General features: G+C 36.4%; 1 protein-coding gene across 1 annotated transcript in view; it reads right to left on the reverse strand.

Moving 5' to 3' along the window:
• Nucleotides 1-2,081: 2,081 nt before the first annotated feature.
• The window catches only part of LOC137396156 (E3 ubiquitin-protein ligase synoviolin B-like), a 32,179-nt gene continuing 9,436 nt past the window's right edge, over nt 2,082-24,824 (reverse strand). The window contains exons 9-16 of the mRNA XM_068082309.1: nt 24,647-24,821; nt 23,646-23,760; nt 12,591-12,743; nt 11,173-11,238; nt 8,289-8,461; nt 6,040-6,280; nt 5,404-5,499; nt 2,082-2,491 (exon numbers count right to left, since the gene is read on the reverse strand). Coding sequence (XP_067938410.1) covers nt 2,388-2,491; nt 5,404-5,499; nt 6,040-6,280; nt 8,289-8,461; nt 11,173-11,238; nt 12,591-12,743; nt 23,646-23,760; nt 24,647-24,821 — 1,123 coding nt within the window. The 3' untranslated portion in view covers nt 2,082-2,387. The remainder of the gene's footprint in view (nt 2,492-5,403; nt 5,500-6,039; nt 6,281-8,288; nt 8,462-11,172; nt 11,239-12,590; nt 12,744-23,645; nt 23,761-24,646; nt 24,822-24,824) is intronic.

Raw genomic sequence — 24,824 nt, forward strand, 5'->3', positions numbered from 1 at the left:
ATAAATCATTATAAAAAATTTTCATTGTTGATAGACACAACTACGAAGAGTAATACAGCAATATAATGGCAATGAAATCCTTGGAAGAGAGAATAATGATTTGCCATAAACACCTCAGAACATAAAAAGGTTTCAAATAGCAGTGATAGCACTTGCATAGTAAACAAATCAAAATATTAATTATGTTAAATGTAATATTTTTGAAGTAGTCCCACTGGCACACTCCAATGGGTTAATATGGTGAGATATGGTTATAGTCGCACTAATCATGATGTCTTCTTTAGAACAACAGAAAATAAGATAAAGTGACTTTATGCCTGACATCTCATTCACAGTTGAACACCTGCAATCCGGTTCATTTCTGCTATCCTGTGGAAACCGAACCAACTATAGTCAACGGTGGGAATTGCCTCTTGTGGCACCTGCTGCCCTTGTCAATGGTTACACAATCTCCGAGTGTATCGAGTTGATGAACACTCAAGGATGTTTTCCCTTACGCTACAACTCGCTTAGTATTACAAAATGATGTCATGTTTGTCAAACTGCTCTGGAACCCTTTTTTAAGTTCACCTACATAACTCTGCTGCCACAAATCTGGCCAATTGAAAAAAACTTGTTTTTTGTTGAAATTTTGAAGCGGTTGTAGCAAGTTATCTTTGAATTCGATTAAGGGAGTTAGTCTGTAGTTGAAACAATTGAACTTTCTAAGTGGTAGCAGTAGATAAAAAGATCATACTAACACTACATGCTGCTAGACCACCCATTTATAGGCCTGAAAGCATTCCATGACAAATATCAAACACCTCAAGTGTCTGAGAACTGCTGTTTTGAAGTCGACAAAATGTAATAAATCTTTATGTTAACATTTAGTATGGGTGTTTACTAGTTGGGATGAAAGTTTATTTGCATGCCTTGTTTCCAGGCAATTTTGAACTTCGTAAGTTTATGAACAGGAGATTATAATACAAAGATAAAAGTTGAAAATTTTCTTTTTCTCTGAAAAGCTTATTGCCTTGCCTTCTGACGACACAACAGTTTTCTCTTTTACGCTTTATTGCAAATGTGTGACAAGCAGGTGAACTGGAGCCTCAACCATAAGCTTTACCATGAAGTATTTGCTGTAGCAAACGAAGAGCCTTCAGGAGCTAGTTACCTAATCGAATCAATCAGCTCTCTAATCAAGCATTACCCTTATCTTAATATGATCAGGTATCATAAAATTATGCTGGTGCTTTTAGAATGCATAGCGATATTATTCATTTTAAACGATTACATATACATGAAAACAACTTCTAATGTTTTATAACCTCAACAGTCACTGATATTTTATGGCAAAGGTTTAGCTCAGATTCTCTAAACCTGGCACATTTGTCTCTTACATTAACTTCACACCACATTCTTGCTCCGAAATTGTTACAGCTAATGATTTCTCTTCCAAGATTAATAATCTAATGTCAGTAGATTATAGAGAACTGGTGACTCATGTATTATTATCCATTTAACATTTATTTGTGCTGACAACACGCAATCCATTTTGTATCACTCAAAAGTAAGGACTGAATCCAGGCACATGAACAAACTTGGATAGCAGCCAGTTTCAACTCTCAAATGCAACCTCATCCCTAAATGGCACAACTCCCAGCAAACCAACAAAATATTTTCTGCATTCAAGGGGATCCCAAACTTGTAGGGAAATAAATCATCTTTTCCGCGTGCTATGCTTTTATCTTCCCTTGGAACAAATTTAGCTTAATGGGTAAGTGCAAAAAATAATAACAAAGGCCAAATGCAGTCTTCGTCTCTATCCACTAGCTGAGAGAGCTTTGATTTTTCAGCTAAATTATACTTGCCAAACAACCGCAAAGCACATTCCTTAATCAACCACCTACACGCAGAAATAATTTATGGCCAATTTTATGATCACGGTGCGATATATTGAAAAATAGTTACAGCTCCATAACGAAACCACATCAAATATGCTTATTGATTTGTTCAGAATGTAGAGTGTCTTACTAGGTGAAGATGGGGTTGAATCGATGATAGCAAGTCTACTTAGCAATATAGATAGAAAACAAAGTTAGTATTATATTAGCATTTTATTTTTCACGATAAACCATTTACGGATTTTAGCAATTTTAATCACTGTGCAAATGTTACATGGAATCTTAAGATAACCAAAATATATTACAATATTCGAACTGCCAGTAATATTTAGTCGCGCTAATAGGCACTAGGGTGAACTGAAGATGCGTAAAGTATTACTGCAAAAACTGAAAGGTTACGAAGCTCCTGATCTTATGCCATCGCTGGACCAGCCATTGAACGATAAAAGTACAGAACTTGGTCTTTCATGGTCCTCAGTCTTCGGACTTAGTCTTTCATGGTCCTCAGTCTTCCGCTCGTTGCTCGAACCTCTCTAACCTTCGCTTTCTCACTTCCTCAGCTGTTGGTGATAAAGTGGCTCCAGAGTTTTCAGAAACATCTGTAGAGGCTGCAGTAAAAAAATGCAGTGAAACCAATGCACTCAAAATAAAGCTCACACACTGAACTTATGTATTTTTTTGCCTGTATACTAGTACTTTGAACTATCTGGCATCTCACCAATCTCCTCCAATATCTCTCAACATCTACTTTTGACTATTCACCTTGCCAAACTATAATGAAACTATAAAAGGGACGATCTTGCTGCAAATAACCTAGCTTTTAATGATTATTAATATCGTGTTCAGTAAATAATTTATATGGCTACTGTAAGTCCTCATGTATAAGCTGCTACCATGTATAAGTCACACCCGAAACTTTGATGGTTGTTTTTGAGTTGCAGGTATACAGCATGTGTAAACCACAGCCGCCATTTTTTTATTCATTTAACACATATAATTTTATCTAGCCCTAGGAGTCATCCGCCAAGTCTACTGTCTTTGTCTGTCGTTGCGCGCATGCGTTGGGTGACAAGGTGGCTATCGGCCAATGAGTTTCTCACCTTTGTGGAAAAGGGCAGGCATTACGCCTTCAGCAAATTACTCGACGGTAAAAGGTACCAAATCAGCAAGCACATTTCGTAACACGTGTCATCGAAAAGTGCACAATACGACACCGCATTTAAATTTAAAGTTGTAAGAGTAGCTTTGGAAACTACCAACTGAAATGGTGCCCGTGTTTTTGCATCAATGAAAAGCAACCTGATGAATGGAATCCAGTGCTGGAGATGTTGCCATTATGTGATTAACTAAAACGGCTTAACCAAAGCATTTGTTATAATTATTGTTGACTTTTTACTACTCAATACACTTGAGCTGTAATGTACAGCCTCACAACTATAATAAATTAATCAATCATCATCAAAAGGTAAATGAACCAAGAACAAAATTGATTATTGAACTCTACAGCCAAAACTCAACATTTGAAGTTGAACCATTTCAAGTTTTGCAATGGTTGAATGTTGCAACAAATATTTTCACATGAATACATCACATCGTATTTCCTTTACCACTTAGAAGCCCAATCATGTACACACAAGCAGGTCCCCCTGATCATTGACTGTTAACAACTTTCCATCAACTGTGAAAGCGCTTAGGATAGCACAATTCCTTTTGAACGGAATATCAGTTTATAGCTTCAAGCTTTTAGAACTCAATGGAAAAAAACGGAAATCCAATAAGGGAAATGGTTTTTTTCACACTCCTTTCAAAGATGTGATGTGTTAGGGGTAAGCAGGGTAACTGGAGAAACAATGATTGCAGTATAGCGAATCTGATGGAGTGTATATTTTTTTATGAATAGAAAACAGCTTCTACTATAAAGCTTTCGTTGCTGAGGAAAAGAAGCTTTCGTTGCTGAGGAAAAGAAGCTTTCTAGCTTTATCTGCTTTTGATTCTTGATTACTAAGAGTTTTAATCAGTGTGTCATTAGAAATTAATGTTTTGCCCTTTTTCACCCGGTTAGAAGTGCCCTCAGTATTTTGATGAAATCTCAGTGACTAATAATCCATTCAACTTGAAACGTTTGGATTAGACTGGAAACGTAGAATGCACAAAGTGACCAAAATTTCGTGATCCTACATTAACCGGAAATACAAAAAAAATGAAGCGAAACTACAAAGCCAAATTTACTCGGGAGTAGGATAAGGTAAAAAATTGAAATACAAGAGTAACGGGAGAAGTAACGGACTAAGTAACATATTTTTCTGAATGACGCGAGCCCAGACCAAAATGTTACTTGGTTTCTATAGCTCCAGAATTTGGCAATAAATATTTCATGTATTACTTATAAGTATTAAAATGAATGAATTACATCAATCTAAGGAGAAACTATATCAATTTAGTAATAGTCAATAAAAGTGGTCACCTCTCTACATGGTCTAAGCGACAAATGTAAATAGTTGTAGGAATGGCAATGTACAAAAGGTATTAATACAAAAGGTAGAATGAGTGATACAAAAACGCAATGAAGCTTGCTCGAACTTAAACTACATAAAGTTTGAATTAATCTCATTTATATAGTTTTTAGTATTTTCTCATTATAATTGTAATATTTACCAGTTTTTTCAACTGAAAAACTTCAATTTTTTGAAAAATTTCGAACATCGTATACCAAAAATTAATTTATATGTCAAGATAATAATTTGCTTAAATTTAACAATGCATGTCAAAAATCAAAAAAAGTTTACAAGTAGAAGCGATCACAATTTGAGGTTTGATTGTACTGTGTATATTGATTATTAGTCCTACCTGAATACAACACGTGGATCAAAACTGTGCTTACATGGTCATATGTACGATACAAACCTTCACTCTTTTTTCTATTAGAATTATTGGCCTGGATAACAGTTACAAATCGTAGCCAAAACTTTTAAGGCGCTTAAAATTTGACTCGATTTTTGTGTTTATATTTCCTTGTATACTTTTGCTTGTACATACATATACAGTATGACTTTATGCTGCACATACACCATGTAAATATAATCTCGGAAAGAATCATGCTTATTTTGTCATTACTGTGTTACTAGTCTATAGATTGGCCACACACTAAATATTGATTGGCGAATGTCGAGGCAGGAGAAGTTTACCGACTGAATGGTTTGAGTGCAAGCAGTTCAGTCATCGACAAATCGCCAGAAAGCAAGAATTAGCTGCAAGGTTTCAATTGCATGAGCTGATATTTTTGATTTGTACCAAGACAATTACAGCTAAATTAAAACAATTTTTAAATCGTCTTTTTCATTATTACAGGTCGTCGTTTCTTATATGATCGAACTTTTCATTTGAACTTCTTAGACTGAAAAACAAAAAAAATGAAACATTTATTTCTTGCTCCAATGCCTCCACCTCATCTGCCCACACACTTCTCTTGTTACGCGTGTGTGACCAGCCGACACCTGACAGATGGAAATAAAAGTTCAACCTTGGGAAGTGACTGATGACAAAGTTTGAATAGTTTTTGGTCTTGCTCCATTGTATTGGTCAGAGGTGATACTGCTACCTGTCGTCTCTTGTACACCTACAAGCATGGTTAAGGTAGTCTCTCACACATTTGAAACAACATCAAGGGTATCAAAGAGAGTGCACAGCAAAACTGACGCTTCAAACTGTCAACAAATCACACGAAGAACATTTCAATTTCTGTTAATCAAGTTGAAATTTTTCTATTCCAAGTGTAGCCTCTAATTCTTGATTTATATGCTTCAAATGTACAAGTAACAGATTTGCAGCCAATTCGATGAAAAAGTAAGATAAATATCTACTAAACTGATGACAAGGAGAAAGGTTTGGCGGATAAGGAAGACAGAGCGAAAGTATTGGAGGAAGATGAGAAAAAGTGGAAGGAAGGGCAAAGAGAAGAGAGTGGGATAATCAGAAGGTTAAGTTTTAGTTATACGATAGATAAATTTGATAAGAAAGGGGGAGGGCGTGGAGAATTGGAGGGGATGCAAGAAGGAAGAGGAGAGAAGCATAAGCAGAAGGTAAGGTTTGGTAGCAGGATAGATGAACATAAAATTGCTAATGAATAGGAGGAGGTATGGCAGCCATATTCACACACCGCTGCGAATACTTCTATCTTCAGTGGCTATAGCCTGAGGCTCAGCTGGAGTTCTATTGGAAGACCGAAGAGTACTTTTATCTGCTGTTTGATCACCGCTAGATTTAGATAGCAAATCAGGGTTCTCATTGCCAGTTGCTGTAGTGCTCTTATTGGTTGAAGCCTCTGGTGTATGGTTTGTTGAACTATTCTGATTGGATGATGTTGAAGGTATATTTGAAGAATTTAATACTGACATGACCTACAAATAACAAGCTCTTTAGGTTAATAATATGAAGAAACTAGCTCGAATCAGTTAAGGCACTATTTATACACATATAAATATTTACTACATAAAAATGTATTATATTCATAATACTCTAAGCAAGTTATGTCAGGTATGTATAAATTTACAAAAAGTATTGTTTATAATTTAAGTCAATTTTTGTCCAAATTCGAAGTGTTATCAATAATTAACTTCAAGCAATCATTAATAAAACACCATGTTTACATTATTAATCATATTGTTTACATATTCAGCAAAATGTACATGTGCATATTCGGCTATACGTACATCTACATAACCTGTTAGGAAATGTATTGAAGTAATGAAATCACTCTATACAAAATCATAGAGCCTCCAATGCACTAGAGTGCCTCCACTACATCATAGCCTCTGGAGTACAGAAGAGCATCTTTATTACACTACATCATCTCTAGTATACCAGAGCATATCTAGTACACCAGAACATCTCCAGTATACCAGAGCATCTCTAGTATATCCGAGCATCTCCAGTATACCAGAACATCTCTAGTACACCAGAACATCTCCAGTATACTAGAGCATCTCCAGTATATCAGAGCATCTCTAGTATACCAGAACATCTCTAGTATACCAGAGTATTTCTAGTACACCAGAACATCTCCAGTATATCAGAGCATCTCTAGTATACCAGAACATATCTAGTATACCAGAGCATCTCCAGTATACCAGAGCATCTCTAGTATACCAGAACATCTCTAGTATACCGGAGCATCTCCAGTATATCAGAGCATCTCCAGTATATCAGAGCATCTCTAGTATACCAGAACATCTCTAGTATACCAGAGCATTTCTAGTACACCAGAACATCTCCAATATACCAGAGCATCTCTAGTATACCAGAACATCTCTAGTATACCAGAGTATTTCTAGTACACCAGAGCATCTCTAGTATACCAGAGCATCTCTACTATACCAGAGCATCTCTAGTATACCAGAGCATTTCTAGTACACCAGAACATCTCCAGTATACCAGAGCATCTCTAGTATACCAGAGCATTTCTAGTACACCAGAACATCTCCAGTATACCAGAGCATCTCTAGTATACCAGAACATCTCTAGTATACCAGAGTATTTCTAGTACACCAGAACATCTCCAGTATACCAGAGCATCTCTAGTATACCAGAGCATCTCTAGTATACCAGAACATCTCTAGTATACCAGAGCATCTCCAGTATACCAGAGCATCTCCAGTATATCAGAGCATATCCAGTATACCAGAGCATCTCTAGTATATTAGAACATCTCTAGTATACCAGAGCATCTCTAGTATACCAGAGTATTTCTAGTACACCAGAACATCTCCAGTATACGAGAGCATTTCTAGTACACCAGAACATATCCAGTATACCAGAGCATCTCTAGTATACCAGAGCATCTCCAGTATACCAGAGCATCTCCAGTATATCAGAGCATATCCAGTATACCAGAGCATCTCTAGTATACCGAAACATCTCTAGTATACCAGAGCATCTCCAGTATACCAGAGCATTTCTAGTACACCAGAACATCTCCAGTATACCAGAGCATTTCTAGTACACCAGAACATCTCCAGTATACCAGAGCATTTCTAGTACACCAGAGCATTTCTAGTACACCAGAACATCTCCAGTATACCAGAACATCTCTAGTATATCAGAACATCTCTAGTATATCAGAACATCTCTAGTATACCAGAACATCTCTAGTATACCAGAGCATATCCAGTATACCAGAGCATTTCTAGTATACCAGAACGTATCTAGTATACCAGAGCATCATTAGTATACCAGAGCGACGCTATTATATATGATCAGTAAGTTTTTAGCATATCAGAGTATATCTAGTATATCAGAGATTCTTCCGTAAGCTACATCAGAGAGTCTCTAGAACATTAGAGTTTCTAGTAAATCAGGATATGTTTAGTATAACTGGGCAGTTGAATTATGAGAAATAGTTGAAAATACCTGTGTATATTGATGCATCTGCTCAACAGCGCTGTCGAGAAGTGTTTGTATGTCTCGCAGCCATTGAATCCTAGCCTCGAGACCTTCTCTTTCACTTGACTCCAGTTGCTTAAGCTGCTCCTCTGTGAGAGAGGCAAGATTAGCTGTTGGCATGGCTGGTGGAGGCATCATCCCTGGAAGGGAAAATTATTCCATTTTAACCTATAGTGAAGATACAAAGGAACAGCGATGAAGTTTTCAGATGAGCTCTGATGCATGTCCTAAGAGAATTAGTAGCAGGACTCTTTACTTTAACGTGGCATGTCTAGGGATTATCAACAAAAAACCATCAAAATGTGTTCATCATATGTAACACGATGCAATAAACGTGGCCAATGTTGCATTATCATATTCAGAAAGTTTATCATCAAATGATACACAGTAAGTATGCTTAAAGATGTGATCACATCAAATTTTAGTGAACTTTTAGCTGAACATGTAGATAATTTTCTATCATTTGATATTTTGTTTGTGGTGTTAAGTGATTTGACTGCCAACATGTTTCAAGATTAAAATCAACAAAACCTGATCACAGTTAAAATGTCCACAAGAAAAAGACATGCACAGACTTCTCCCAAAGTTATGTCAATGGTCGCTCAGCTGCCTGTTTCTTTCATCATTGACATCGACTATTACAAGCCGTAGTGTAACGGGTCGCTCTTCACATATACGCTGTACTTTATTTTGTTTCTGCTCATCATTGTTGGAAAAAAAACTTCAAATACAGCCTCAAATACATGATGTAGGCGTCTCAAATGATTTAAAAATAAATTGGCTTAACTTTGTCCCGTTGAGTAGCATATGAGTACCACATACTGATGAGACTGTATACCGTAAAACCTTTATTTGAACACCACTACGGTCTTTTCTTCAACCCTTTTCCTTTAGCGGCAGTCAAATGTAGGTGGTGTTCAAATAGAGGATGGCGTTGTATTTTTCAAATGGCTCGTCAGGGTTTTGGGATGATATTTGGGATGATATTTGGGAATATTTAACCCTTTTATGGGCAAAGCGAATGTCGCCTATATTTTGCACTTTCCTTCGGGCAGAGCGACATTAACCCTTTTGAATGCAATAAATCTACTAACTTACCTCGAACTTCTCAATGATCTCTAAATAAATATGCATTGGAAAGATGAAAAATATCTCAACCAGTTGATATCTATTGCTTGCAATTAACCTCCAATGATATTATAGCCAGTGACCTGCTTTGTAATTTGTTGGAGTTTCAATTTTTTAATTTTATTTTAAATATCAAGGAATATTTTTATTTGATAACTGTATTTAACAATGTTGCATAAAAGCGCATTGCACTCATTGATATGTTTGCTACGGTTTGCAGCCCAAACTGGCTTTATATGCGCAATAGAAGAAGAGGTATGAGCGGCGATCCATTGTAAGACGAGTTAAGATAAACGCAAGGATGATATCAAATAATATTCTATATATCTGCAAAGTTATAAGTTATATAAAGATAATCTATTAAATGCTACAAAAATATATTCAAGAACAAGTGACATAAACGAACCATACTTATAATACATGCAAAAACAAAAATAATTGTATCATGTGCTCGGCCAGTTTCATTCGACGGAACGAACATCTTCTGACTGTTCAATACCTTCCACAATGTTTTCTGACCTCAACTCTTCTGCATTGCTGAATTAGTCGACATTAGCGTCCAAACAACTTTTCTAGCAGAGCAAAACTTTTGCACGTTGGGTTTTGTAAAAAAATTGATAAACTTTAAGCCGGACAGACACTAAGCACAGCTTTTAGCCTAAAACTAGGTGTTCATATACCATTGTATATGTAAACCTTGTTTCACATACGTCGAAATACCAAAAACGAGTTGAACAAGGAACTACTATTAGTCTGATACAGTTATTAATTATTTGGATGTTGCTTTCAAAGTTTTAACGAAAAAACGAAGAGCTTCAAGTTGGAAAACAGACTGAAAAACGAAGAGAAACAATGAAAGAATTAATTGTTATTGACGTAACCGAGTCAGTATTAGTACCATTTTGGAGACACGTAAACTGATCACTTGCTATTATGGGTTCGTAACGATCAAATAATGTTAAAGTGGAAGCCAAATGGAGGAGGCATTCAATTAAAGGGTGGTGCTGTAGTTTTCAAATCTTCTCCTCTAGTGGCGGTCAAATAGAGGTGGCATTCAAATAGAGGCAGCGTTCAAATGAAGATAGCGTTCAATTAGAGGTTTCACGGTATTTAGCACTTATAAACTAGAAGCGAGACTGTTGTCATCATGTTTGGGTGTCTTTTTCCTCTGAGTGTTTTAACTGCTATCAAGTTTTGGCGATTTTAATCCTGAAACATCCTGGCAGTTAGATCACCTGAACCACAAACAAAATCTCAAATGCTAAAAAATATCTACACATTCTAATGAAAATCCACTAGAATTTGGTGTGATCACATCTTTAAGTGCTACATACGTAGATAATAAACTAAAGAGCTGCCTACACAGACAGATGATGAGAAAAGGAAATTTTTAGTAGGTGTAGACGGGAAGCCTTCACGCTAACACTGCTTGTATTGTGTTAAACGAACTATTTGGAGACAATACCTGTGTTCCTGGTATATTGAGCGGCAAAATTACATGTTTAAGACTAGTTCCAGTTTTCCTCTTTTAATTTGCAAAATACAAAAATTTTGATAGTCACAGATAAAACTGATTGAACTTATTGGTGCCGCTATCGGCAGCAGGCGTAGCTCGCTCGTCATTACAAAAGTCTGACAGCTTCTGGCCCCATGTTAAAATTGCTCCTCCGACTGCATACCAGCCAACAACCAGGTAACCGAACTGTCGACAGTCTCTACTTACCCATAAAAGGGAAGAAAGGAGGCGCCATATTAGTTGCTGTCGGAGATGGCCCGACGGCATCACCATCTGTAAACAAATAATCGCTGTTGACACACAATCATCCTACAAACCTAAAGGGATACGGCTACCTCAACAGTCCCCCTGCCTCAAAAAACTAATAATCGATAAATAAAAGTGTCAATGTATTATGGCACGAGTGTAATCAAAGATTTTAACAAAACTCGACTCTTCATTCCTTATGCTGCCTATTGATTGGCTAATTTTTTACGACCTATGAAATAGGTATAGGTAGTTAGTTGGCTTTCAAGGACTTTATTAATGTGATGAAATTTCAAGCATTAAAAATATTTTATACATCAAAACACCTGGCCCGAGGAAACATAAATTTTAAAGATCAAACAAAGTGGTGAGACGTCTGATGAGGAAAAAAGGAATTGAAATCATACAGCCAAGTTCCTTCTGTCTTTTATTAGCCACTGAACAGGATGTTTGGCTGGCAACAAAAACACTTCCTCAGTAACCTAACAGAATTTCATCAGACCCTAAATGACCTACACAAAGACCTAGCACTCGAAATGTGCCGAATTAATCAAGGCAACAGTCATACCAGTGTGTAATTTGCCACTAACCCTAGTACAAAATATAAAAAAGTCACTCTGGAGGAAAATTGCAAAGAGAGTATGATATGAAACTATTAAAAACAAAACAATAAAAAAATTACAAACCCCTGTGAATTGTTTCTAGGAATGTCAACCTTTGAAGATAGAGTTGTCCACACAATCTGGGAATATTGTAGGCAAACTTAACTTGTTTAATTTAGAAGTGCTTGCCATCATGAATAACTTCTATACCGCTAGTAATCAGTGTTGTAGAAAATAACAGCAGCTGATCATTAATCTATTTAAATTTAACTATTTATTATTGATCACTTGAATGAATCTTTAATTTGAAGCTATACAAATCTGAATTCTGAATCAATGGTCATTATATTGAGCTATTGTCAACAACTGAGTTAGAAATAACAACACTTTTATCTTAACTACAAACCAGACAGAGATTGTAGCAGCTGAAACCTTTGGCTATGGCCAACATAATTCCAAATTGATTTATATCTATGAATGTATACAGATTAATTCATCCTGTTTACAAGACAAACTGAAAAGCTGGCAATTGGATGCTGTCGGGAATGTGCAATATTTTGAACATTTCTAAATAGGGTCCCCACCAACTTTGTTTGGTCCTCTTTGCTCAAGAGAAAGAAACAAAACAATGACAGCCTGAGAGGATTAGAAAGAGTTAACACAAATCAATCATTGCATCGAACGATAACAATGATAGTCTATGCTACTATATTGAATCCCATGTTAATCTAAACAAGCTCCTTATAATCTCATTGAAGGTTGACTGACAAGACCTACTTCCTGGGTTGGCATTCGCGGGGAAAGGAAATGGTGCACCTGGGAAGGCAGCCGGATTTAAGGGAGTGAATGGAGGCGCTGCATTGTTTCCAGGAGCTGCTGCGGGCTGGGCAGCTGGCTGGGGTGGTAGATGACCAACATGAATCGCTTGCCCTAAAATATGTAAGAGAACACAATTCCAAAGTTGTTTAACGAAATAACATGTGTGCATGTTGTTTGTATAACAGGAACCAATAAAGCGCCAACAAAATCAGGCCTAAATCACCACCCAGCGCAGCTAAAAATTAAGAGACGATGTCAATAATCCTTCAATTAAAAAATACTGGCTGTTGCAAGTTTTTTGTATCTAATCCTTTTAATTTGCACCAACACGAGTTACCAACATGCTGAGTACAGAATTCTGACAACTCCAGCTATCATCGCATACAGGGCTTATTCGCCGATCTTGCATTACAAAAGCAATAGCTGCAGGTACTTTATCAGATGTTTGTGAACATATCGTGTGTGGTAGAAGAAACATGCAAAGGACTTGTTGAGTACATTGCATCAGTTCGCATGAGAGCATCAGCAATATGATCACTAAACACTGATAACAATATGTACATGTATTTATTGCTGAGAGAGGACCTGCTAGGGGGAGTGAGCAATATGTACATGTATTTATTGCTCAGAGAGGACCTGCTAGAGAGTGAACAATATGTACATGTATTTATTGCTGAGAGAGGACCTGCTAGAGAGTGAACAATGTGTACATGTATTTATTGCTGAGAGAGGACCTGCTAGAAAGTGAACAATATGTACATGTATTTGTTGCTCAGAGAGGACCTGCTAGAGAGTGAACAATATGTACATGTATTTATTGCTCAGAGAGGACCTGCTAGAGAATGAGCGAGAGTAGACCAAACCACTGAGCGTGACAAATTATAACAAAGTTTTTTGCCATGCTGCTCGTGCGAGCCACAATCTAGCACAACATCGAGTGAGTGAGTGTATCATTTGTAAAAAATTTCTTATGAGAGAGGAAAAGTGTGTTGTTCTGTTGTTTTTTAGTTTACAAGGCAATTTCGTTGATGATCGGGTGCCATTTTTATTCATTATCACAATTGAAATACTAAATTGTCAGTTGCCGAGAGAAATAGTACAAACCATGACGCTATGTAATTGTGTAGAAAATAAGCCAAGGTGTAACCCCTTGCAACCAGTAATATTTACAATCATGACACGCACAAGGTTTTAGTGGCTTACTGAGATTTTTAGAATTGAACACTTGGGCAGCGACCTGCTGGTTGGGGTGGCCCCAAACATACTCAGGAGCTATAGCAAGCTTTTTGAGCATTAAGATCCGAAATATATATATAAATACTTATATAACATCTGAGGGTATTAAAACGGAGCGAGAAAAAAGGCAAAACATGAACACCTATATTACATAACCAATTGGAGAGAATCTTCTCTGTGGTGTAAACTACCTCATCACCAGAAAGACTGGCCAGAATTTGGATTTAACCCAAAATACATTGAAAGTTAGCACAAACCAGTGATAAATGCTCCTAAACACCTCAATAGTCCATTTTAGAACATATTATATGTATCCTGTTAGCACACCATTCTAACATAATTTCATTGCCAAAAAATGAGCGATTCTTGATCAACGGTTTTATTATACGTGGCAGACGATTGATGTAGAAATGACAACATTCTTGCACAGCCCTAGAATCCAATCAAATGAATTTTTTTTTTAAATTTGAGATATATTTTTTTCCTATAAAATAGGATTATTTTGCTAGATACTTACTTTAATAATCTCTAAGAGCTAAGAAAAACATAACTTGAATTCCTGTCTGTCTAACAACCTTTCCGTAAAGCCAAGAAACGGTCTTACCTCTATGTTAAGAGTGAATGTCTGAGAATTTTATTGTGTCAACTATTTGGCATTTTACCGGTTAATAATATGAAAACGGAAATTACTCGGAGCCATTTAAATATTGCTACAACAACTTTTCTGAATATCAAATTATTACATAATGCTGTCACACAGCAGCTGTATTTAAACTGTTAATAATTGGTTTTAGTTGCATTTTAGACAAACATTAAAGATAAGAAGCCCTTGTGCATTTGAAGCTGTTAATATAGATTACTTTTGCAAATCATATGCATTTTTCCACCAGACCATTGATGCATTATTTCACTTTCATGATAGTATGTTAGTGTTTTATAGGATTTATGGATATGCTAGGAAGCGATTACATACATTTAAAATAGTCTGAAAAAGTAATTTGTTTGCTATTCGACTTTTAAACTAATATCTTTAAAAGCCATACAAACTGAATTTTCAGTGATTGACCATGAAAAGTGTAAGCAACCTTTTGGCAGTAAAAGGGCTAAAAGGTTGCTGCAGATGATCTCAACCAGACGACTTTTAAACTATCCCACTGGTAGCAAAAAAAATCAGTACACTTTGTGAACGGCTAATCCGTGATAAAATATTCATATTATACTAAGACAGTTAAAAAGGTAATGAAATAAACCATATGCAATGATCTCATCGTTCAAACACAGAGACACGTCTTGCTGAATATCTGTTGACCAAATCCCAGCTAGTAGTCTGGAACAAGGAGATTAGGAATCGTAACAGGGTGAGATAGTAGCCAATCCAATTTACTCAACTTATGACATGTGCTTAAGACAAGTTGACATGTTCAAGAGAAGAGAGTATGTTAAGGAACAAGTATTGTACTGTTGAATCATGTAATGTCATACATATGAGACTGTTGTTTACAAGTGAGCGTTGGTGATTGATGACACCCAAATATGAAGTATGCAGAGTTCATATAACAAACCAGGCAATTAATTTACCAAGCCCTTTACCAAGGTCAAAGGAATGCGGTGCCTGGCAAGTGATTTCATTAAAACAATTTAGACTTGATATAATTTTAAAGCAGTTTTTTCACTAAAAATCGTGTGAAGGATAAGGACTTTCTATATATATATATTTTTCAGAATATATCTGTTTTCGGTATGTCCAGCTATAGCTATTATTAGAATAACTGTAGCTGGACAATAATGCTGACACAAAGTCATGGCTTACCGCCATTAGAAGCCTAGCAGTTATTCAGCAGCTTACAGGAATTTTCCATTGGCAATATGCAGGCTAATAGCTTAAAAGGTACAGTTGTTTGACAAAGTTTTAAAACCTTTACAGTTGTTTTCATTTTTCTCTTAATTTATTTCAATTACACAAAACACTTCTCTCATGATATGTAGTTTGAAAGTTAGAATGGGAAATATTGTTATATGTTAAATACAAATCAATTTTCTGTCCAGACTTTTTTATTACCCGGGCAACGCTGGGCAGCACAGCTAGTTTGTTATAAAATCTAATAAACTTTATCTTACCTAATTCTAAAAATTTAGATAAGTTATAATGAAAATTTTTTTGACAAGTTTAATTATATAAAAAGAAATCTCTATACTAATAAATAAAATAATTAAATCTCATGTCATTGTGTCTGTCTGTTAGTCCGAATAAACGCTGAGTTTCCACATTTATTACACTAACAGCCCCCTCCCACCATAATCTCCACCCACCCATCTAATCTTCACCTGAGCCAGTTTTTAAACTAGATATACATACGCCCTCATAGTTTCTGCTTCTGTTTGCTGAATAGTCTTACACAGTTAGCGGCGTAAACTATATTACCGCCATTTTAATCAGCTTCTTAGAGAAAATCTAAACCTTGTTTAAATGAATGTCAGCCATATTGTATTGAATGTCAGCCATATTGTATTGAATGTCTTTGTAAAGGTTCAAACACACTGGGCGATTTTATGGCATGCGTCATGAGGAGCGCGGAGATATCGCTGGCGTGTGCCTAAACACACTTGAGCGATTCACCAGCAAACGATAATGTGGGCACGCTCACAAACTGCCAATAAAATTCTGTATCATTAGTTTCTTCTGAGGTATTAATAAATTTAAGTCAATATGTCGCCTTCTAGGCAACGACGTAAAAAACTTCCACTTTTGTTATTATGCCTATCTCACTTTCATGGATTGTTCACTACAAGACATAAGAAAAAAACATTCTTGTATTTTTAACAGTACTATTTAGCGATTTTTATATATAAATTACTTTATAGCAATTTTTTATTTTTAATATGATAAATATTTACTAATCTAACGATGGTCAACCTGCGCAAGGCCTGACTCCCAAATGTTGGTTTTCAACTGGGTTTCTTTATATTTTTTGTGTGTTGTGTCATACAAGACTGGGTGTGCTCTCATTAAATCTATGAACAATTCAATGTTCGTTTTGATGATGTTTCAGCCGTAACTAAATACCAAAATGTTGTTGCTGTATGTTGGTGAACATCAATACGAAAAAATTACCAGCCATTGAATTGCATTCTGGGAAAAACCTACCAATCGAAATGCATCTCGTACATGATAATGTTGTAATAAAGAATGTCTAATGTTACCGCTCTGCACGAGCTCGCTGAGCGAGTTCTAGCGCAGAATGTTCTAGCGCCACACGCAGTGCGATATCGCACTAGATATCGCATAGTGTGTTTTCACCTAATGGTTTTAGATGACTTGATGGAAAACCTGTTACACTGAATGCAACTGCTCACAACAAAGGTAAATTTAATGTGAAACCGATTTGGTCTCATATAGTATGATCTAACAGAATAAACAACAAACGCATTCTTACCTTAAATTTTCAGTTTACTACCATACAACTTATATGTGATGACAAGTCGAGACTACGAATTAAAAATTGAACTTTGAGTTGTACAAGATTAAAGATGTCTAGGCAAGTTGAGACTACTTTGTCAACATGCTTTTCATATTTTCAACACAATGATACAGCACACCATCTTTTGAATGTGATCAATCCAGTAAATTATTTTGGTGCAAAGAGGAGTTGCCTACCCAAGGCTAAGCAAGAAAAGATAACTTTGCAGAATTGAGCATACAGATGACTTTCCGCTTTTGGTACATACAGTGCCAGCTGTTGGGCTTATATCTACCATTTAGGTACATACAGTACCGGGTGTTAGGTGAATATCTGCCATTTAGGTATATACAGTGCAGGTGTTAGGCTAATATCTGCCATTTAGGTACATACAGTACCGGGTGTTAGGTTAATATCTGCCATTTAAGCACATACGGTGGTGGATACTGGCCTAATATCTGCCATAGTTGAAGTATTATAAAAAAGACCTATGGTACATAAGTCATTGCATAGCATTTGGACCTATGGTACATAAGTCATTGCATAGCATTTGGACCTATAGTACATAAGTCATTGCATAGCATTTGGACCTATGGTACATAAGTCATTGCATAGCATTGGGACCTATGGTACATAAGTCATTGCATAGCATTTTGATCTATGGTACAAATGCTAAATGAAAAAAAAAGCCAAGATAGTAAACATGAAGAGGTAAAGATATGTCACAACTACCGCAATGTACTCTGTGGTAACCTAACATTTGTCAACCAACATGCAGATGCACAAGTTAAATGAATAAGAAAACGTAATAATTAGAGAATGTAAAAAGTGGACTTGTTAAATGTTTACACTGATAATTAAAAACCTAACCAAAAGTAAAGAAAGACAAAGTAAAGTACAGTGTGAACAGCCTATAGGTATGCAATACAATAGCTAACTACCAAGGAAGCTCGAGGGGAGTTCGTTTACTGACGGAGTCACTTAACAACGCGGTCTTCAAAACATACCCGCAGTTGTTAAAGCGAGAGTCACTTATATCAGTAAAAGCATTCCGCGAGTTTCACATTTATAATGATTTAACACAATTCTAAAAATAATAAAAAAGTTGACAGGATATTTGCGGCTAACATTCAAATAGAGCTCAATAGCTCGATACCGTGTTGCAACAAATTCTTAAGAATATTCGTAAAACTTCCTCAAGCTTATGTTAAAGTTACTGCAAATATTCTAGCCATAATTTAACTGAGTAGTTTACTTCATACCATTCCTGGTCCAGAATTGTGATTCAAGCGATAGGCCCAATTAAATAAGTGAAACTTATTTAAGGTTATGGCAGGAAAGCACTTAAGAGCAGAGCCATCGAGTGTAAGAGTTGCGCCATGCTAGTAACGCAAAAAAGTTGATCACGTGACCCTATGGTCGCCATCTTAGTTCCATTTACCGTATTGTACTCAAAGTGATATACGATATTTATTATAATTATCACTTTGATTGTACTGTTCTAATAGGATTTTAGTTGTTATTGTGGAAATTAAGGGCTGTTAGTTCACTCAGCCTCATCTAAACCTAGATTTTTTTGTGATGATTAGAAGGCTAAGTCATTACCATATATATTTTAAAGGGCTGTTAGTTCATTCAGCCTCATCTAAACCTAATGTTTTATGATTGAAATGCTAAGTCATTACCATAGTTTAAACGCGGAGCTAAGGGGCAATTTTGAGCATTATTTGAGCGAGAACTACACCTATTCATACATTGATCATGCTGATTTGTTAATATTTTATATCTCAGTGTAATCGGTGTGTGTATGTATGTGTTGAACTCAAAGTGCAACAAAGAGGTTACTAAAAGTTGGCGGTGTAGTAGCAGCAGCAGTCAACTTTCCTTCAATCAACTTGCTTGTGGCATTAGATTAGATCAAGGAGTTTCACTCCATTAATAGATCAAAATGGTTAACTGCTGGGCAGTAGGATGCACAAACAGATCTGAGCACGGCTACACAATGCATTGCTTCCCAAGAGATGCCACATTGCGAGTTAAGTGGATACAAATGGTGAGACGAGAGGGTACCATCACCTCTTCATCACGACTTTGTCACGTAAGTATTATATTTACAGAATTCATTGATAGTGAACATAGCTTCCGCATGATTTAACTGTTTATTGAAGTTAACTATAAATACCAGCATAAACATAATATAGGCCTAACTAATATACAGATATTACTTTTCAGGCACACTTTGAAGATCAGATGTATGAGCCTAACCGCAAAGATGGCTTGAAGAAACTTCGGCATCTTGCTTATCCCACTCTGTTTCCACATCGTTCGGCTCCCAAAAGACGAAAGCCACCTTTAAAACGAGGTGCAGATGACTCAGGGCCATCGATTGCTTATTCCTCTGACCACGACTATGCAAGCAGTAAGCCATGCTCAACGCCTGAAGAAGAACCTAATGTTTCAGTTCTGGAGGCACCATCTTCTCCTGGTTTGCAAATTTGTTTTGTTCATGTTTGCTTTGACATACAATTACATTTATCTTGAGTAATATGTGTTTATAACATTTTCTGTTAGTAGGCTTGCGATGATCATGCAAGTAAGTATAGTCAGTGGAAATGTGTGTGAGGAGTGCTGAGATTTAATTTATTCTTCTGGATGGGACTTAACCATTGCCTCTGTGCATTACTAATTCTTTGTGTGTCTTCTTTCACATCTAATTTGTACACTTTGCTAATCCTAATATGCACAACTTAACAGAACTCATAACTTGTATAACCACCTTCTGATTATATGTTCCTCTATCTTCCACTCATCAAAACTTAACTACAGCGCCTAGATATACTGAGCTTGCATTGACAAAATTATTTCATTTTACTTTTAGTGGAAATGAATACAACTAGCATTAGTGAAGATGACCAGGATACAATAAACACCTTGAAGAGAAAGATTTCTTCAGTAGAAACTCAGAATGCTAAGGTATAAGACTTTTGTAGATTTTATAAGCTATATTTGATACTGATGTGTATTACTTGATGTTTGATGTAATGGGTATATATTAAATTTGATTTACTATTTTTGTGTAAGGTACGAAAGAGATGCTTTGATCTTTGAAAGAAGCTTAAGCAGTCGGAGTCAGCTGTAGGTAAAATGTTTAATGAGGATCAGCTTTAAGCGCTTCGACGAAAGTCTACAAGAGGACTTAAATGGAGCCCAGGAACCATTAAAAAAGGTCTGCAACTAAGATTTGCATGTGGTTCCACAGGCTACAACATGTTGCTTGAGCAGAATCAACCTCTTCCTTCTATTAGAACACTCCAAAGACATATGCAGAGAGTTCCATTTTCATCTGGTGTACTCAAGGGGGTGTTTGAGTATATGAAAGTTAAGGTAAAGTTCCGTAATTACAGACTAAGATGTGGTGCTTCGCTCTCTGAAAAACCCATGGTGATTAAATCAAAAATGGCTATTTAAAATTATAGCATTATCTTTGGCTAAAATGTGAAATACTTTTGGTGCGACTAAAGGGCTTTAGTGTCCACAGGTTGAGAAAATGTCTCCCTTTGATAGAGACTGCTGCCTCACACTAGATGAGCTGCAGATTACTCCAGCTAAAGAGTACGATCGAGCTAGCGGAAGCATCATGGGTGATGTAACTTTACCTGGACACAAAGGAAAAGCCACGCATGGGCTTGTTTTCATGTTGGCAGGTATAATCTTAGGTCTTAGATTTATTAACAAACAAACAGAAATCATGTTGCAAATCGTTTTTCATGTCGGTCATAGAGAGTATGCATCCTCGGGTTTTGGGCTAGCTTGCAAGTCAGAAGTCGTAGGTCAATATGTGGAATTTGATTCAAGTCACAATTGGTGACTCGTTTTTGTTGTTTTTATTCCTGTTATTTTAGATATGTTGCAAATTAATTAGTTTGCTAAAGTTTATTAAACAACTATGTCTATGCTTGCAGGGCTGGCAACAAGGTGGAAACAGGTAGTAGCTTATTACTTTACAGGTAATTCTGTGCGAGGAGCTGTTTTCAAGCCAATCATCTTGGACATTATCAGCCATGCTGAGAGCATAGGTTTACATGTAGTATCTGTTACCTCAGATATGGGTTCCTCTAATCGAGCTATGTGGGCAGCCTTTGGTATTATCGTTAACAAGTTTTGCAAACCTTGCACAAGTGTTACGCATCCTAGTGATGCTAGCAAACATCTATATTTTCTTGCAGATGTTCCGCACCTTATCAAAAACCTGAAAGCATCTTTGCTCAGTAATGGGTCATTCAAGCTTCCTTCAGATATTGTTCAGAAGTACAATTTGCCTTCTGATAGTGTCTCTATTAGGCCAGTGAAAAGGTTGATTGATTACCAATGCAGCAAAGGGTTGAGGCTTGCTCCTAACCTTTCTGAATCTGCTTTAGAGCCTAGTCACTTTGAGAAAATGAAAGTGTACAATGCATTGAATTTTTTCAGTCATAGTGTATCTTGTGCATTGAAACTCATGGTTGAATATTCGAAAAGCCCAGATTCTGAGCTTAATGTTCTCTATGTAGAAGGTGAGATAGATGAGTTTGAGTCAACAGCATGGTTCATAGAAAAATGTAACAAATGGTTTGACTATATGTCGAGTAGGCAGCCAGTAATGGCTTTATCTAACAATAATATGGAATCGTACAACTTAGCTGTAGAGTCACTTAAAGAGTTCATTGTAGTTATTCAAGGTTTGAAGGTAGGTGCAGGTGATTGGAAACCTGTGCAGACAGGTGTGATTTTATCCACAACATCTATACTTGACATGTGTGAGGGATTACTCCAGTCTCACAACTTTCTTCTCACTTCAAGATTTACTCAAGATTGTCTTGAGAATCTATTTAGCTCAGTTAGGATCAAGAATCCAGTTCCAACACCACTTGAGTTTAGAAATAATTTGAAAATTATTATGACGGCTCAATTTTTGAAAGTCCCTCAAACAGGTAGCTATGATATTGATGAAAGTGACTATCTTGGTAACCTATTAATTTCAGATACTCAGCCCGAACCAGCTGTCGATCAGACAACATCGCAATACATGATGTCATTGTCTTTAGAATCGAACATTTCTGATGATGAGAAGAATTCTCTCTACTACGTTTCAGGCTACTGTTTAAAGTCTCTTAAAAAGCGAAAAATGGTTTGCCAAACATGTTTTCAATCTGCATCAACTTCGGATGCATTAGATGGGGTCAGTAAGTTGGTTCAACTTAAGGACTATAAAAAGGGGGCTTTATGCCATGTTGCGGAACCCGTATATAATGCTATGCTGAAATGGGAAAAGATTTTCAGGGCTAATGTAGAACAAGCATCACATAGAAACATCCGGAGAGCTCTGATCGATGGCTGTGGTAGGGTTGCCAGCATAGAGGACATTGTGCTCAAGTGTCATAACTTACCATCTAAGTTGCTTAGCACTTTTATAGACACTAGGCTTAGGTTTTTTTGTAAAGACCAAACAAAAAAACTAGGTCAAAGTCAAACTGTAGGATCTACCAAGGGGAGCCGCTCTACATTCATAAGGTCAATGGCCAAAAAGGCAAAGTAATCATCCATACGTTTACTTCGGTTCATGTTTCCTAACCTAGTGTCTGTAGCAGCTCTACTAGTAGGTGCTAATTGCTATAAATCCGTATTAACAATATTTATATATGTGACATTACTGTGTTTCTAGGATGAAGGTTTCTAGGAGCTCCACTACTAGGTGCTAATTGGTAATAAACCCGTATTAAAAATAATTATATATGTATGTTTCTAGCAGCTTCATTAAATCGACCATATATATTATATACTTGATATATTTGGTGCATTTGAATATATATAATTATGTTGTTTGCAAACCCTTGCCCAACCACATGACATATGTAATTTGTCTGTTTAATTTTACTGCATTTAAATATGTGTGTGTACGTATGCATGTTATTTGCAAATATATGTGCATGTGTAGAAACCTCAACTCAGTTTTTATGGACTTGTGCACTCTTTTTTGCTTGATTAGAGGCAATAAGGCAGTCAAAGATATTATATCATGTTAACTGAAGTATCATATGTTAGCAAGGGTTGCCTGTCATGCAAACCTATTGGCCAATATTCACTTACGTGACTTTTTATTGGCTAGCAAAGACCATTGCCTATAACAATGAAATGAAACCATTGTGCAAAGTGGAACTAAGATGGCGCCCGTAAATTGTTGGTGGCGTAACTCTTACACTCGATGGCTCTGCTTAAGAGAAAAGAGTGCAACTATGAAAACATGAGAATAAAATATAAAAACTAGGAAAAGACAACTCACATGGATTGAACATAGGTGGAGCCTGTGCTGGAGCGGGAGGGACAACAGGTGCAACTGGAGCGGCAGCTGCTGCGGCAGCCGGAGGAGCTGCTGCAGCAGGGCGGACATTCAACACCTAAAAATATCAATACTTAAGATTACATAGCTTAAGGATGTTTAGATATGTCTTTAATAAAAAACACTTTTAGAAGTTTTCACACCTCGGGACACAAAATTAATCCATTCCAATATTTGCTTCATATGTCGATGCAAGCATACGTTGGAGCAAATATTCTTATACGAATGCATTGCTTTTTGTTTAATTCATTCCAGAGCTCAAAAAGAACTGTTTGTAGCATTGAAATGAATGCAGTATACAAACCATATAAAAATTATAAGGACTATCTAAATTACATGTAAAAAGTTAATAAAGTAGCAACCATTAAAAAAGGTTTTTATTGCCACTTTATCTTAGATACAAAGCGTAGGCTTGGTGATGCGCAAGTACAGTGCGAGAGTGAGTAATAGATACTTGCAGTTTACACTCCAATTTACACTAGATATTGTTTAAATTAATTTATATCTTTGTATTGCTTGTGTTTTATTTTTACTTTTAATCAGTTTTTGGCTTTTACATGCATATATAAGATGGTTTGAAAATGCCAGGGTTTAGATGCCATTTCTTAAAACTTACTTCAAATATCGAAACAAATTTCCTTAAACTTTTATTATATTTCCAAAAGAATTTGTAACTCGAATTGGCGCAAAGTTGATGTTTGACTTTTTTTTAATACACACCAAACAGATACATGGCAACTCAGCAAACTCATAAAGAAAATTATTAAAAATCTAGAGATCAGTAATCCAAATACATTCAGGCACTGTTAAATAAGAGAACTAAGAAATATGATGAGGCAAGAGCTGAGAATGAGTCAATACTACTTTATGTCAATAATCCTTAAATACTTCTAAAGTATGACACCGTTCCTAAAATCAGCTCTTCAATTATATTTACAGCTAACCTCCATACGACACGTCGGGCAGGTCTGCTGTCGCTGAAACCAAGAGCGGAGACAGCTAGCATGAAATATATGGGCGCAAGGTAACTTTTTGCAACCTCCTTGAGCGTGCATCGGCTCCCTGCATATGATACAGTCATCCACCGACCGTAGGTCATCCTCTGTAGCATCAGGATACCTA

The sequence above is a fragment of the Watersipora subatra genome, chromosome 5 (genome assembly GCF_963576615.1).
Source record: "Watersipora subatra chromosome 5, tzWatSuba1.1, whole genome shotgun sequence".
NCBI lineage: Eukaryota > Metazoa > Bryozoa > Gymnolaemata > Cheilostomatida > Watersiporidae > Watersipora > Watersipora subatra.